General features: G+C 34.3%; 1 protein-coding gene across 8 annotated transcripts in view; it reads left to right on the top strand.

The window, feature by feature from the left end:
* The first annotated feature begins 9,199 nt into the window (after positions 1–9,199).
* Positions 9,200–17,888, top strand: part of LOC132308902 (probable bifunctional methylthioribulose-1-phosphate dehydratase/enolase-phosphatase E1 2) — a 33,423-nt gene continuing 24,734 nt past the window's right edge. For 3 of the 8 annotated variants that reach the window (XR_009482497.1, XM_059807187.1, XM_059807186.1), the window contains exons 1-3: positions 12,473–12,550; positions 14,285–14,841; positions 17,134–17,427. Coding sequence is in view for 7 of the 8 variants with exons in the window: in XM_059807187.1 (XP_059663170.1) it covers positions 12,507–12,550; positions 14,285–14,841; positions 17,134–17,427 (895 nt within the window). In the remaining variant the exon portion in view is untranslated. Of the gene's footprint in view, positions 9,467–12,112; positions 12,391–12,472; positions 12,551–14,284; positions 14,842–17,133; positions 17,428–17,888 lie in introns of those variants that run through there. The other 5 variants (XM_059807189.1, XM_059807188.1, XM_059807190.1 and 2 more) reach the window with 5 other exon arrangements.

Genomic DNA, 17,888 nt, shown 5'->3' with positions numbered 1-17,888 from the left:
ACCACCCATCTGCCTTTTTTTTCTTTTTTGGTTGAATCCCATCTGTCTCTTTCTCATATGATATATGATGATTATATGTTAATATTCCAACCCATCCCCAAGTTACAATGGCCATTAATCATTGATTTAGACGACGACAAAAAAAAAAAATAAAAAAATAAAATAAAATAATGAATCCGAACTGGAACAACGGCTGAAGCTTGCGACGGCGAACCCGAACTGGAACAGCGGGCAATGGGTTTTGATTTTTTGAACAATCTGAAATGATATGCCGATATGGGTTTTGAACTTTTGATTCTTGCAGCAGATAGATAAACTAAAATATATGGGTTTTGAACTTCTGATTCTGCAAAGAGAGAGAGACAGCCGGGGGGGGGAGGGGGGGTGCAAGTTCAGAGTTGAGAACGAGAATAGCTATGGAGGCGGAGGCTGAAATGATTTGCCCTAATGATATATGGTATGTGCACGTGTGTGTATATATATATATATGTATATAAATGACAAATTTATTTAAATTTTAAAATATGAAAGGACATGTTTGGTTTTAAATTTAATTATATTCGGGTTTAGGTTATTTCAATTTTATACCATTTGAGGTTTATATTATCCTTCTTCCAAACAAATCCCATTTTATACAAATTTGGACAAAAGGGTCATTTTACATGCTTGTATTTATAATCATTAATTTATTCAACTGAAGTGAGGGTATTATCGTCATTTTACACCACTAAGGACCCAATCGCACCAAATTGATAGTATAGGGGTTTTTTTTACCACACAGGGATTGATATGCACTATATCGATAGTAGAGCGGGGTTTTTTGCACTTAACCATTGTTTAATTAGTTGTGGTGGTTTAATGAATTTCATTTTGCTAATCTATTTAAAGTAGCAATTTCAATCAAATAATTGATATTCGGGATGGCTTGAATCTTGATCTCTTCTTGGGGAGCTAAGTTTGTGCTAACTGGGTGTAACAAGTAGTTGCTTGTTCATTTACTCAAAAGTGTAAGTTATTGGGTAATGCTGCATACCTATCCATTTATATCCAATCCAAATCTGATGTAGGACAAATATTCCCTTGTAATATTCTTTCCCATCAACGCCCTCATTGCGGTCTAGCCACCTTGCCTACCCGATGTGGCTCACCCGGACTCCTTTCAGACCGGATGCTTGACGTGACACCGGATCAAGGATTTGGTTTGGTTCTGATACCAATTGTAACGGATGGAGGATTATTCATTTATCCACAAGTTCAAGTTATTGAATAGTGTTTCATATCTACCCATTTATACCTAATTACTTTTTCAATCGAATAACACGTGGAACACCCTTGCAACACTAGGTTATTACCCATTTGGTAGATACTTTAAATAGCGGGGGGAGGTTAAAGCTTATTTGACCTAAAAAAAAATGCCACCCAATTGCCATTTTAAATGTCATGCCATATATTTAAAATGTATTTTTTTTTCTTTTCTTCCCATTAACTCCTTTATTAAAATTTAGATTCTCAAGATCTTTTTAAAGGTCAGAACCTCGGAGAGGTTCCCAAATCTGAATTTTAGATGCATTACACACTTACACATCAAATGATTATTATTATTATAATTATAATTTCGTTAGAGTTGCTTCAAAGTTTTAAAATACTCTATTTATAAAGAACTCTCTGACCATCCATTATTTTGTTTTCTTTTCCTTTACCATTTTTCTCTAATTAACGTTGCCTCATAAATTCATATATAATTTTTGAGAAATTTTCGTGCCACACTGGTTGCTTTTCTGCTGTGAAAAATCGGAGGGACTTTCATTTGTCTCAAAATAGCAAATTTTAATTAAGAACAAAATTATGTTTTTTTTTTTTGCTAAAGAATATCATGGTGAAAGTCTAACTTTTATTAAGAATTGCCTCTTTTCGGTACTCAAATTCAATGAGATGGGATATTGGGCCTTTAAAGGAAGCCTCTGGCACTGCACTTTTTGTATACAAGTATTACACATCTTAAAAGGGATAAGTGTAGAAAACACTCTTAAAGTATATTTTGTATAATACTTTTATTTCATATTTGAAAAAGTGTGAAAAAAATATTCCTAATTTTTTGGCATTGTGCAGAAATACTCCTCAATAAAAAATTTGACACAAATTAACGTTGTAATACTTATTTGCTTTTCTGCTGTGAAAAATCGGAGGAACTTTCATTTGTCTCAAAATAGCAAATTTTAATTAAGAACAAAATTATGTTTTTTTGCTAAAGAATATCATGGCAAAAGTCCAACTTTTATTAAGAATTGTCTATTTTCGGTACTCAAATTAAGTGAGCTGTGATATTGGGCCTTTAAAGGAAGGCTCTAACACTGCACTTTTTGTATCCAAGTATTACCCATCACTTTTAGAGGGACAAGTCCAGAAAACACCATTAAAGTATATTTGTGTAACACTTTTATTCCCTATTTGAAAAAGTGTGAAAAAAACATCTCTAATTTTTTCACATTGTGCAAAAAATACTCCTCAATCAGAAATCTGACATAAATTAGTGTTATAATACCCATTTTATCATTTTACTCTTCCTAAAATGTTCAAGGGGGTATACATGATACTAATCTCATAGTATAGGGATGTTGTGTGCACATTATTATTATTATTTTTTTTTCTCTATATATATCTCTAAAATATATATATATATATATATATATATATTTTTTTTTAATTTTAACTTTAAGAATTTGTAGAACAAGGATTTGAATTCTTTGAGATTTTAGTTTAATATTTTTTGCTAATTTTTTTTTTCTTTATTTTTTTCGTACTAACACTATTAAAAAAAATGAAAAAAAATCCAAATATCAGTGTGCACTGATTTTTGGAGTTTGGAGCATATTTGTTTTATTTAGTTTGCACTTTATTTTTTATTTTATTTTTTTTCTTTCTGTTTTTTTCTTTACTTTTCTTTTATACTTTTATTTTCTATTTTTGTATTTATTTGTCCATTGTCGGTGTCCTCCAATAGGATCATTTTCGGTCATTTTACAAAATAAATTTTTTTATATATTTTATAAAATGGTTCAATAATGGTAATTTAGTTAACTTATGGTTTAAATTTGTCAAGGGGACCTATTTGCACCAAATTGAAACTTTAGAAGTGTTTTTTACACGTGAGGGGCGTTCTCCAGTAGTGTCATTTTCGGTCATTTTACAAAATTATTTATTTTTATATATTTTATAAATAGTAAGGGTAATTTAGTCAACTTAGGGTTTAGATTTGTTAGAGGGATCTATTTGCACCAAATTAAAACTTTAGGGTGTTTTGTGCACTCGAGGGGTGTGATATGCACTGTAAGCATACTTTAGGGGTGTTTTCCTCACTTGACCCTTTTTTAAAGGGCTAATTTTAAAAAAACATCAATTATTTTCAAATTTTGATCATAAATTCCTAACCTATTTCAAAAAATCCTCTATATTTAAAAAAATGATCACATTGCCCCAATATTCATGTCCGGCCCGTTAATCGAGTTTTAAAATTACAAAATTGACCTTACTATTTAATGTTAACTTAACATTTTAAAATTATTATTTTTTAAATTACAAAAAGACCCTTAATGTCATTTTTTTCCCCTTCTAAAACTCTCACCCCCTCTTTCTTTAAAATAGACCCAAAACCAAAACAACAAGCCGGCGCCGAGAAATCCTTTGTTCGCTTGCACCTAAAAGAGGGCATTGTACCAAAGCCTTCTTCCTTGCTAGGATTTCACACGATGCTCATAGGTAGCTTATCGATCTCTAATTAGATTTTTTTTCTTCTAAAGGTGTCATGATTAATGGATCACTCACTGTGAGCTACTGTGTATCAGCGTCAGATAGTTTTTCATAACTATACTCATTAACCGCACCACCGTGAAGCTCCTTGCAACACCTAATCCGAAGATCGCCCACAGCTCACCCAAATTCGGCGACCCACTACATGAAAACCAACCAAAGGTCGCTGCTCTATGTTCCATTAACCAGGTCGCTAGAATAACGACTTGTTATCCCTATCTCTCCGACATATATTGCCAAAATTGATGGATGTCTTATCACTGCTCTCTATTCCATTAACCAGGTCGTCGAAAAAGCAACCTATTATCCTTCTCTCTCCGACATATCTCACCAGAGATAATGGATGTCGGGTGATGTGTGCTTTTATTTATCAATAATAAAATACTACTCGCAATAGAATGAATCCTTGTAAGATCGGGCTATGTTGAGGGTGTCGAACCTCAATGACTATGGTGGTTTATCGAGTCTTTAATTAATACTATTTTAATTTATAAAGAGAATTTGATTTGTTGTGTTGTGATGCAATTCAATAGCATAAAAGAAATAGAATGGAATAAAATGATTGAGATCAAGAGAAAAAATACTAAATGATTGACTTCACCATGAACCTCCTACTATGATCAACTGTTCAACCTTGGGAATTCAATAATTATGTATTATATGGAATTAAACTCAATAACATTTGTTTAATTCAGATTCAAAAAAAGATCTTTCATGAATTTTAGTTAATAATAACCTATCTTCGGTTGGCACGAATTATCTACCTACATGTTTCTAACTAATTTTGCAGCATAAGTCGTCTTCCCTATGCATAGACTATGAAAACATTCATTCACAAAAAAACATTTGAACACCATTACATGATCTCTATTCTTATTGTCTGATAAGTTATTAGCCGTCAATCTCGTACACTAGGAATATGTTGAATATAATTTAAGAACAATTAAATCTAAGATAAGGTATTAATCATTCAAAAACTAATTAATCATTAAAAACCAATTGAATTAAGTCAATTACTCATAATCGTGCAATCAAAACACATAATATATTAAATTCCTAAAATACAGAACAATCAAACCATAGTATTCAGATTCGGGCTACATCAATGCCTTAAGAGAGGAATTAGCAACTCATGACGACGCAAGATATCATCTGTGTTGTTGTGGTCTTCATCGCCATGAACTGCCAAATCTCATTTTGGATCTTCTTCTTCAAAACCCTAAAAGCCGTCGTGAGAGAAATGAATGAGATAGATGGATTCCGCTTAATGTATCTTCTCCTCTTCTTTTATAATGGAGAACAAGTTCTAATCCCTTTTAGATTGGTTTTACAGCTTTTGGTAACAATTGGGCTCGTAAAGAAATAAAGAAGGGTGATTTTACACAAATTCCCGCATGTATTTTTAACCTCCAGGATGCCAAGGCTCGAGCTTAACCTGTCAGCAACTTGTTCTGACGTTGTAACTTGATTTTGACACATTTAGAGTGCGAATCTCGAGATTACTATTAGAGACAAAAAATCAAGCTTCGAGCCTTCTTTCAATAGCCACTGAGTTTGCTCAATTTGGAATTTTGAGTCAAAAGGTATGCCCAAAATACTGAAGAAGGTCCAGACTTTTCTGAGTTGGGCTCGAGCCCTGGGAGCAAAATTTGTTCGAAACGTATTTTTATTCAACACTTAGCCGTTTTGGGACTTCTTCTTGAGGGTGCTCGATCACTCCTTCATGGTGCTCGAGCCCTGAGTCTTGGGCTCGAGTTTTTTGGCTCAGGGCTCAAGCTTTGTGGAACAGCGCTCGATCCCTTGAGCCTTGGCACGAGGTCCCGGGAGCATGGCTTTTCTGAAATCAACACTTCAAATTTCGACGCCTCATAGGCTCGAGCTTTTAGGCAAAAGCTCGAGCACCCTGAGGTTAGGCTCAAGCACCCTTAAGTGGAGCTCGAGCTCTTAAGATCAAGGCTCGAGTTTTGCTACCTTAGTTGAATTTCTTGTTTTTCTGCTAAGCTCGAGCCCTAGAGTTGAGGCTCAAGCCTTGGCATTAAATTTTTCTAAACTTCACCATTGACTCTCGGCTTGCTTCGGATGACCAGCAACGACTCTGTAAGCTTCAATATCAGTCTTTTCATCATAAAATCCCGGTGTTAACTATTTCTTTGGGAAAGTACCTAAAAACACGAAATAAACATAAATCAGTATAAAACTGGATAGAAGTAACCCTTTAGGTCTTAACATATGTATATTTAGGGGCTCGGATATACAATATTTAGCGCTCATCATCTGGTCCCTACAAAAAACAGCAATCCATATTTCATTAATGACGCTGGTAGCGACCTTTGGTTATTGACTTTCTTCTCCAATCATCGGTTCATTGGATGGCCACCTGGTTTCCATTACCTAATGGCGACCATTATGTCGTTGTCCTCCTCAATTACTGGGTTGCTATTTAAGTGACCCATCCTCTATCCATCAACGACCTGAAAGTCATTGTTTATAGCAACCCAAACTAGGTCATCAGAATGGCGACCTTGTTCATCACTACACAACGACCTTGGTCGCCATGCTCACACCAACAATCTTCAAAGACTTAACCCACATTTTTCTCCAATCGCAACACCAAACCCAAATCAACATGGTTACTCCTTCTCTCAACACCCATAAACCATCCTCCACCTCCACCATCAGATTCTTCTGTAGCTATGGTGGCGGAATCCTCCCCCACTACCTCGACGGCAAACTCCGCTACCACGGCGGCCATACCCGCATCCTCTCCGTCAAACGCTCTATATCCTTTGCCGATCAGTCCTTCTTTTAAATTCGGGCTTTAGAAAGTCGGATTATTTATATGACAAATTTGATTAAATTACTCTTAAACAAAAAAGTTTTTAAAACTTATTACAAATTTTTAATAAATTACTAACAAATGCTTATAAATTAAGATTTAACAAAAGAAGTTGAAAATAAAAAGGTGATAAGAATTTGAATAGTATATATAATGCATTTAAAATTAATATATATATTTATAGATATATAAAAATAATATTACAATTCGGGTTTGGGTTTACTCGGGTTGGTAGCACCTTAACCCAAACTTAATTATAAAAATGATTGTCCAAGCTCGCGAAAAAGGGGTTGGCCTCTGGTTGAGTTCGGATTGCCCAACCCAAGTTGCACCCATACACACACACACAACCTAAATATTTAGGTCGCCCCTTTGGGGATTTCGAATCCTCACCATCCATGTTAGAAGCTAGGTAGAGAAGATACCACTAGGTGCAACGAGTAGGCACTTACCTATTTATCGAAAATTTTAAACTATTGGGTAGTACTGCATACCTATCTATTTATACGATTATACCCTTTTCACTCTCCATTAGAATATAATGTGAGACAAATACCCTACCCTTGTAACACTAGGCTACAAGGTTACAATTTAGGACAATTAAAGTTTTTGCAATTAGTGGCTTTTTCTATATAAAAACTGTTGTGCAATAAATGCAGTTTTAGTATTTATGAAAATAAAATAATAAATGCAGTTTTAGTGCGACCATTTATTTTCGTTCTAAATAGCATATTTTGGAACGAATTTTGGGTCATCTCTATAAATGTCATCATGACAGATTCTGTGTTTAATGCAATACTGTAATGAGAATTGCTATTGATGTAGTACTCAAAAATAAAAATTGGATTATAGTATTATTTACCACTATTGAAAAAGATCTGAGCCACACAGCAGAGTTATGATTTTATTTCAGAGGAAGTACAATTTATTTATTGAGAAAAAAAAATCAACAAATATAAAAAATATAATTTTTTTAAATCGAAAGACAAAAAAAAAAAAAAAAAAAAATAGTTGTAAAATAATATGCTAAATAAGTATTGTAAAAAAAATATATTTACAAATATAAGAATTAAATTATTGATTAATAATATTTTAATTAATTACAATCACAGATGTCATCGATAAAAAGAAAAAATGGAACAATACATAATTATACATAAGTGAAAAAAGAAATTTTTTGAAAAAAGAAACAAAATCAGAAAAGGAAAAACATATGGTGTACTTGAAGAAGGGGATGCATGTAATTTAAAAAAGAAAAAAAAGAAATTAGAGGAGTTTGAAAATTTTAGGAGGGGCACTATTTTAAATTATTATATAAATATACGTATATAACAAAAATATATATCTATGTATAGTAGGTTGGAGTAAGAGTAGGAGGACACGTGCCGCTCTGAGCCTTAATTGACTCCGCCGCTGTGAGCCACTGCATAAGGCTGAGATTAACCTAGCATTGAAACCCAGAAATGAGTCCCTGTCTTGCACCTTGCACCTTGCACCTTGCACCAAAAGGTTACTTGTTTGGTGTATGTGCACCTCACTCACAAAAGAAAAAAGAAAAGAAAAAAGTGAACCCTTCTAATGGGTTCATCATTACCGTGAGAGGTGGACTATCCACTGGAGATATACTTACAAATATTAGTAGCAGTAAAAATTAGCTTAGTTGACTACTAACATAGTAACATGGGCAAAACGAGTGCCCCATTCATGAGAGATCTTGCACACATATAATGCTAAAGGGAATTTCGATTACAACAAATATAAGGGAAGCCCACCTCTCACGGCTGTTGTGGTTTCAAAATATAAATGGCCAACTTTGATAAGACCAACAAGGCTGTTGTGGTTTCGGCACTTGGAAGCTCTAATGCTGGCAACATTGCTCTTCCTAAGAACTTTATTGGCTCTAGCATTCCAGATGAAGTTCTCACCAAGGCCTTCAGGATATCAGCTGATACTGTTCAACAACTTAAGAATGGTCAGAACTAATCAAATCACATGCATCATGTTACTTGGTATATACACATGGATGTAAAAATGAAAATGGAGAATCTTATTAATTAACAATAAGGTTTTCCTTTTTAATGAATCAATATGTAATGAAAATGGTTTATGTATCTAGTTCTAGAGCCGTTTATTTAGAAATTATTGCCCGATTAAGCTTTAGACCTTGATTATGCCTCGCATGAACCTTTATTGTCCCCTTATTATTATGCAGAAAAGAAAAATGACCCTATAATAATATTTTATAGGTAAAAATTTAGATAATATATTTATAACATATAATTATTAATTCTAGACTCTAACCATGATAATTTATATTTATAACTAATGAATTATTGGACCCAAATCTTTAAAGTTATTGAATAGAACATTTTAATTCATATTCAATTATTAAATTGGATTTAAGTTCAAAATTGATGCATTGACAAGTTCAATTCTGATGGTAAATTTTAATAATACTAGTAATCAAGTGCGTCCACGACCCAAACGTGCCACAGCGCCACAGCAACAGCGCTATTAAGGCATTGACCCTGAAGCCTAAACGACAATAGTGTCCGTGGAAAGTAAAGCGTTTCCTTGCGTCTCAGAAACGCTCCTTGGCAATACCCATCTCTCTTCCTTGGAAAATCCCTAAAACTGCCTTCCCATCTTCCTTTTTTTTTCCCTCTAAAAATTCTCTCTCCTCTCTTTTTGCATTCTCTGCTCTGTTTCATCACCATAAACCCTACAGTCACCACGTCTATAATTCTTCATCTTATTCGTCCAACAATGCTAATTTGAAACAGTTTGGGCTTTTTCTTCATCAACCAACACTGAAAAATATAGGTATGCTTTAATCTGCTTTCACTTACATACATAAATAAATATATATACCTATTGACGAAATTTGATTTTTTCATTGAAATGCAGCTAAATATTTTTGGCAATGCATTGATGAATGGATGTTTAAGCGATTCATCTTTAAAAAAACTTGGAAAACTCTGGTGTAGGTGATGTTAGCTTATTAGATTCGTAATTCTTATTTTATGAATTCTGGTAAGAAACTCAGGATAGAGCTCGTAATAGCTAAATGGAAAGTGGTAGTACTGTAATCTGAGGATGATAGATGGGTTCGGATTACATTTCAAAGTAAGAATGCGGGTTTCGGATATTGAGAGCGCCACTTTGTGCAAATAATACAAAGGTTTGGTTTGTGTCCACTGTCCAGTCTGCCCCTCCCAGCACCCAGAGTATTTTCCTATTCTTTTAGAACCTTTTTATAGTTTTAGAATGATTATTAATCATATTGAAAGCATCCGGATGGGTTTTGGAGGGGCTAGAAACCAACTTGTACTAGAAATTGCATGTTTTTCGTTCTTGGAAGAGAATCATCAATATATGGCTTTGAGCATCTGTATGTAACATTCTAGATGGCTTTGCATGAATGAATGGATTTTCTGCATTGGTAACTCTCTGGTTGCTTAAACATCTATACTTAGTCACTACTCAATGGTTCATGCACATGGTTTGACTTTAGGGGCTTAGTTGAAGGGTCACACAATGTCCAATTTAAGAAAATTTTATATTGCTATAAAGCCTATTGAGTATGTTTCTTGGAATTATAAGGTTTATCAGAGACTTCGGTAGATAGGCAAATTTCCGACCACAACGATTCCTTATATGGGTATCTATTATAAGTCCGTCTAATTGATCTAGTCCGACTAAAGTACATTTTTGCACTTGGAAACTGATAAGTCTATTAAGGGTCAATTAGCAATTTATAAATCATCTATATGATTAATCAATCAATCTAAACCTATGGTCTTCTTGGTGAATTACCTTTCCTAACTCGTGTGATTGTTGAAGCTGGAAGAAATATGTCAATGCGATCTTGGTTCGCTCTTCAATCCTTTCAATCACAACTACAATGTCAATGACAATTCAACCGATGATGTGACTTAATCCAGATGCCTAAACTAAGAATTTTGTTTACATAATATGTGAGAACAGACAAATAGGCCTTTCACACACAGTTACAATTAGTAGCCTTCCATCTCAGTCAGATTAAACACCACCTTCTATTTCAGGAGCTGGCGATAGTGGCTGCAATCATCAGTGGTTAATTAAAACAACCAATCTCAATATCATTGGTTTAGATTGAATTTGTATTCAAAATCGCTTTGACTTATTTCTTTACCTTATAATAATCTATAAACTTACATATTCATGAACAAATGCAACTCTGTACAAATTTATGTGTATGAATATTTATTATGAACACATGCGAACTTGTACAAGTTTAGTATTCATTAGTTTGCCATCTGCACCAACTAGCCAAGCCAAAAAAAAATTCGAAAACAACTCAAAATTGAAGTTAAACTCAACCCATTAACTCAATGAATGAATTCGTACCGAACTTTAAACAAACCAATCCCCAACTCTTCAAGAACAACCCACTCATTTGCAGCAATTAAATTTGTGAGGCTTTCCTACTTGTTCCCTTGACCTTTACATCAAATATGCATCTTGAGACGTTTTAAGTTTTTTTGTGTTAGTGGTCCCCTGATATATATATATATATACACACACACGCGCGTTATATTCTTTTCAAACTATGATATAATAATATAACACAAAATGACGAGATCCATTTTATAAAATTTAAATAATTTTATCAAGTTTCAATCACATTTTCTATTAAGTAGGACCAAATAATTTCAGATTCCCAATCTTGCAAATGCTATTGTTTGTCACATGTATACACCCTATCCCAATTTTAGGCGACAAGACCATAACCATAGCCATAGTTCATGGTTGACGTTATAGACATCCCTACCACACTTATCCACAGGTACCAAAGTCAAAAAAAAAAAAAAAGGACTGTTGCACATGATTGTGGGTTCAACACTCGCCCATTCTTTTATTCGTCACCAAATAAAATGTTGGCATCAACTTGGAAAACGAAACCCTACATGGACATTAGGATTGAGAACATTTTGACCACTCATAACTACTTCATTTGTCCATTTTCAGTTATAGGCAGGACAAAAAGCCAAGCACGCATTACTACGCCCTAGTGTAGTGTTCTGTGTTCCCTACAGTGCTATCATTTGTTTAATTGCCCGATTAAGCTTTAGACCTTGATTATGCCTCGCATGAACCTTTATTGTCCCCTTATTATTATGCAGAAAAGAAAAATGACCCTATAATAATATTTTATAGGTAAAAATTTAGATAATATATTTATAACATATAATTATTAATTCTAGACTCTAACCATGATAATTTATATTTATAACTAATGAATTATTGGACTCAAATCTTTAAAGTTATTGAATAGAACATTTTAATTCATATTCAATTATTAAATTGGATTTAAGTTCAAAATTGATGCATTGACAAGTTCAATTCTGATGGTAAATTTTAATAATACTAGTAATCAAGTGCGTCCACGACCCAAACGTGCCACAGCGCCACAGCAACAGCACTATTAAGGCATTGACCCGGAAGTAAAGCGTTTCCTTGCGGTCTCAGAAACGCTCCTTGGCAATACCCATCTCTCTTCCTTGGAAAATCCCTAAAACTGCCTTCCCATCTTCCTTTTTTTTCCCTCTAAAAATTCTCTCTCCTCTCTTTTTGCGTTCTCTGCTCTGTTTCATCACCATAAACCCTACAGTCACCACGTCTATAGTTCTTCATCTTATTCGTCCAACAATGCTAATTTGAAACAGTTGGGCTTTTTCTTCATCAACCAACACTGAAAAATATAGGTATGCTTTAATCTGCTTTCACTTACATACATAAATAAATATATATACCTATTGACGAAATTTGATTTTTTCATTGAAATGCAGCTAAATATTTTTGGCAATGCATTGATGAATGGATGTTTAAGCGATTCATCTTTAAAAAAACTTGGAAAACTCTGATGTAGGTGATGTTAGCTTATTTGATTCGTAATTCTTATTTTATGTAATTCTGGTAAGAAACTCAGGATAGAGCTCGTAATAGCTAAATGGAAAGTGGTAGTACTGTAATCTGAGGATGATAGATGGGTTCGGATTACATTTCAAAGTAAGAATGCGGGTTTCGGATATTGAGAGCGCCACTTTGTGCAAATAATACAAAGGTTTGGTTTGTGTCCACTGTCCAGTCTGCCCCTCCCAACACCCAGAGTATTTTCCTATTCTTTTAGAACCTTTTTATAGTTTTAGAATGATTATTAATCATATTGAAAGCATCCGGATGGGTTTTGGAGGGGCTAGAAACCAACTTGTACTAGAAATTGCATGTTTTTCGTTCTAGGAAGAGAATCATCAATATATGGCTTTGAGCATCTGTATGTAACATTCTAGATGGCTTTGCATGAATGGATGGATTTTCTGCATTGGTAACTGTCTGGTTGCTTAAACATCTATACTTAGTCACTACTCAATGGTTCATGCACATGGTTTGACTTTAGGGGCTTAGTTGAAGGGTCACACAATGTCCAATTTAAGAAAATTTTATATTGCTATAAGGCCTATTGAGTATGTTTCTTGGAATTATAAGGTTTATCAGAGACTTCGGTAGATAGGCAAATTTCCGACCACAACGATTCCTTATATGGGTATCTATTATAAGTCCGTCTAATTGATCTAGTCCGACTAAAGTACATTTTTGCAATTGAAATCACTTTATAGCTCATCCTGGAAACTGATAAGTCTATTAAGGGTCAATTAGCAATTTATAAATCATCTATATGATTAATCAATCAATCTAAACCTATGGTCTTCTTGGTGAATTACCGTTCCTAACTCGTGTGATTGTTGAAGCTGGAAGAAATATGTCAATGCGATCTTGGTTCGCTCTTCAATCCTTTCAATCACAACTACAATGTCAATGACAATTCAACCGATGATGTGACTTAATCCAGATGCCTAAACTAAGAGTTTTGTTTACATAATATGCGAGAACAGACAAATAGGCCTTTCACACACAGTTACAATTAGTAGCCTTCCATCTCAGTCAGATTAAACACCACCTTCTACGTGTGCGTACATGTGTTCAGGAGCTGGCGATAGTGGCTGCAATCATCAGTGGCTAATTTGAACTGGATTTATTTATTTTAGCTAATGTTAGCAATTTAGCTGCATCTATCCTGTATTAAGATTTTTGAGGAAATTATCAAGAATAACTAGTGTGTCTAGTTTAGATAACTTGAAAAATGGCTAGAACTGAAATGTTGAGACTTGATAAGTAATGAAAGATTCCATATTCATAAATATTTGCCAGGAAAAAGGTAATTAGTTAACACATTAACTTAGCTTAGTAATGGAAGATTCAGACTGAGAAACAGATTGGGAAATAGAGGAAGGTTGGGTAGATCATGAGCGAAGGTTCAGAAATGAGACAAGGAGAAATCATTTTTTCTTTCTTTTTGATTGATTGTTGGATTGATACGGACTGATGCAGTATAGTGCTATATTTATTTTCTCTCACCTTTTGTTCATTCTCTCATTGTCTCACATGTGCAACATGTGCCTCGGCTTGTGTATACTGTATACACACATGCAATCAACTCTTTGAAGTTATCATTATTGTTCTCAACTTGGTTTCACTCTGAAGTGTGTTTGTTTACCCATATGTATCTGTAAGTTATGTTTTATTTTTTCTCTTGTCTAGGTTTCACTCTGAACTTCTTATGATGGAAGTTCAGGATCCCAGTGACCACACTGAAAAAAATAATATGCTTCCACCACCTGTTGGGATCTTTAAGACTCGTGAAGACCTTCTCAAACATGTCCGGGACTTTGCTCTGACACAAGGATACATGGTATCAATTAAGGATTCTTCAAAGGATAGGTATGTGACCATTGCTTGTGATAGGAGTGGTGTTTATCGCAAAAGGCTTAAGACAGAAGAAAACCTGCGTCAAAGGAAAACACCTTCTCGGCTTACAAATTGTCCTTTTGAAGTCGTAGGCAAAAAGGATGATGACTTGTGGACACTAAACATTAAAAACGGAGAACACAATCACGAGCCTTCAAAAGATACCTCTGACCACCCTTCATGCCGCCGTTTTACAGAAGAAGAGGTCCTTATAATAAGGGAAATGACTGCAGCAGGTAAAAGGCCACGGCAGATTCTCAAGGTACTAAGGCAAAGGAATCCACATCTAGTATCAGATTCGAGAAATGTTTATAACATTAAAGCTAAGATCCGTAGAGAGATATTATCAGGTCAGGCGCATTTTAGTTTTCTTATTCTTTTTCTCTTTTTCCCTTCCCCTATTTCAATTTTAAATAGGCAGTGCGCATATTTTGGCATCTGTGTTGAAGATGAAGTTCTAGAAACAAACTGCCTATACATTTTTTTAGTATTCAGGAAGCACGGACACTTCTTTAGAGGGGTGCTGTGGTTTTGGGGGACATGAGTTCGTAATGGACTAGCATTGGACACGTGTCTGATGCGACTAGAAGTGTCTTGGAATTTAAATATTTGTTTTTCTTGGTTGGAGACGGCTGAGACATGTCATGGAGATGGCAGGGACACTTTCAGGACACGACAGGTTAATTTTGCAATTATTTTTACAGGAAAAAAAATGATTTCAATGAAATTTTAAGACATATTATGAGTTAATTAGAAAAATAATATTAAGTTTTAGAAAACAGAAACAACACACATCTAGTTTTAAGCTCCAAATTAGTGATTGCATTTATGATAATATGGATAAAATGAGCAAAAATTGTTTTTTTGTATATATAATAATATATTTATATTATTATTTTTTTTGGCGTATCCTTGCTGTGTCCATGTTCTATTTTTATTTTTTATTTTAAGATTTGATGTATCACTATATCTGTTTCGCGTTGTACTTGTGTTGCATATCAGCACTTCATACGTTAGCGTAAATGACACTGTTTTGTGCCATTCAGACATTATTTCAGAAATGGAAAGGCGCTATCTGTAATGGATCAAAATTGTAACTTGCGCTGCTGGAAAGGAATTTGCAATTCAATTTGTTTTAAATTATCTAAATTAAATGCGGCTCACAATGGAAGAACACATAATTTAGAGTCTTACTGGTCAATTAACTTTAAATTGGAGGCTCGTGCACTAGGTTTGCCCTTTTTTACTCTTAGGCTCCATTTGTTTGAGCGTAAAATATTTTACGGAAAATATTTTCTGTGTTTTCTGGCGTTTGGTTGTCCTAAAATATTTACGAAAGAAAAAAATATTTAAACCTAACAAAAATAACTTATTCATCAATTTTCGGTAAGCTATTTTACACGCCCCACCTGATGGACTTGACCTCAACCTCGCCTAAACCTTTGCCAAACACTGAAAAATAAAAATAAAAGAAAATATTTTACCTGAAAAAGGAAAATATTTTACGTCAAAACAAACGGAGCCTTAATCATATTAATCTTCTTTCTAGTGCATAAAAAATAAAATAAATGCCTCAACCAGATGTTCTGCTTGCTCTATTGAAAGAGACTGTTATGGTGTCTGTTTCTACAACTAATTAGCATGATATGGCTCTTTACTCATTTTGGTCACTGATTAGTTGGTTCATATAGCTAGCAAATTGAGAATAGCCATTTCGATTTCAATTCCTCCCCAAGTTCCCATTGGTTTTCCCAGCATATAAATGATGCATTTTGTTGATTTGAATTCATGTTATTTAAATTAGTCACTACCATTCCTGAACTTTCTCTATATATTTATCCAAATCTGTGCGTGGGTGTATGTAGAGTGAGAGATAGAACCACGGTTAATAGGGAAAGACTGTATCATTGTATTTTAACATAGTATATGCAAATCTATAAATTTAACTTGTAATTTAAATAGGATATATGTGACGCTGTTGCAATTGGAACCATCACCACATGGCTACCATCAAACTTTTGCCGCACTTTGTTGTTAGTTCTACCCAAGTGGCTAGCTCTAGGCATCATTAAATGGTGTGGATGTTTTGGCAAGATTATTTTTTTATTGGGCTTGGCCCAATGACCTTTTGAGTGGCGTCACATTGAACTGACTCACTGGGTCATCAATGCTGTCCTTCAACTTGAGATCACCAACTGGCATGCCACATTTCGTATTGATTCACTTCCAATCATAAAACCATCATGTTCATCATCATATGTTATTGGACCATTACATCACTGTTGTATAGGTTTCATCTCAAACTAACCTATTCTTTAGAGAGTCTGGTATTCCTTATGCCACAAACTTTGCATTCAGGATTTGAATTGATACACTGTTTCCATATTTTTATGCGTTAACACTTCCATTTGGTGGTAGCTGTGAGGTGTGATTTTTCTTGCATGTCATTCTTCCAATTTGAGTGTCGTGCAAATCCTGTATGCGGCAGGTAATTGTATGAGCTTTGTTGTTGCCCTGTTTGAGGGGATGAAGGCAAGAATTTTGTGTTATCTTTCTCTCAGTAAATGCACACAAAATCCCAGTTAATTTTTTGGACTTCAGTTTGACCTTAAGGCTCGAACCGAATATCTCTCTCTTCTCAGACGGCAAGATAGTGGAGTCACCATCAATGTCTTCGGCAACTGCTAATATGAACAGTGCAACAGTGGCAGTGGCACTATCTGAACAGGTGGTCCAAAATGGTGTGGAATTATCGGATTCAACCAAGTCGTATCTAGAAAGCAGCCCTGTGAAGGAGACAAGGGCATTGGTATCTGAACTGTGCCGGCGCTTCTACACACTGGGATGGGTTTCGGGTACTGGAGGTAGCATCACCATTAAAGTCCATGATGATTCCATTCCCAGGCACCATCAGTTCATTGTCATGTCCCCTTCTGGTACTCTTCCCCCCTCCCCTCATTCTCTCTATTGTATATACATATATTTGTTTAGAGAGTATATATGCATAATTTGTGTTTTGGGTTTCACTGTTAGTTACAATCTCTTTTTCTGTTCTCTCTCTCTCTCTCTCTCTCTCTCTATATATATATATATATATATATATATATCCATTTCTTAGGGAAAATTATCAATAAGTCCTGCTTTTATCTCCTAAAGACCAATAAATTCTATCAGATTTGAATTTGACCATTAAGTCTTCTCCACAAATGTAATTTACTCTCTAAAAAAATAATATTTATCTTTTATTTGAAACACATCTGATTAATTTTCTTGTACTTTTAGAAAATAGATTAATTATTAAAAAAAATAAAATTTAGAAATTTAATATTAAACATGTTTGAGCAGTTAAAAAAAAAGTTTTGAATTTATATATCAATTTTTGGATAGAGATTATAAT

Source organism: Cornus florida, unplaced genomic scaffold, assembly GCF_030987335.1.
Source record: "Cornus florida cultivar Cherokee Brave unplaced genomic scaffold, ASM3098733v1 CherokeeBrave_3.0.0_Hap2_Chr05, whole genome shotgun sequence".
Taxonomy (NCBI): domain Eukaryota; kingdom Viridiplantae; phylum Streptophyta; class Magnoliopsida; order Cornales; family Cornaceae; genus Cornus; species Cornus florida.
Note: the sequence above shows the minus strand (reverse complement) of the source record. Positions and strands in the feature narration are given on the sequence as shown.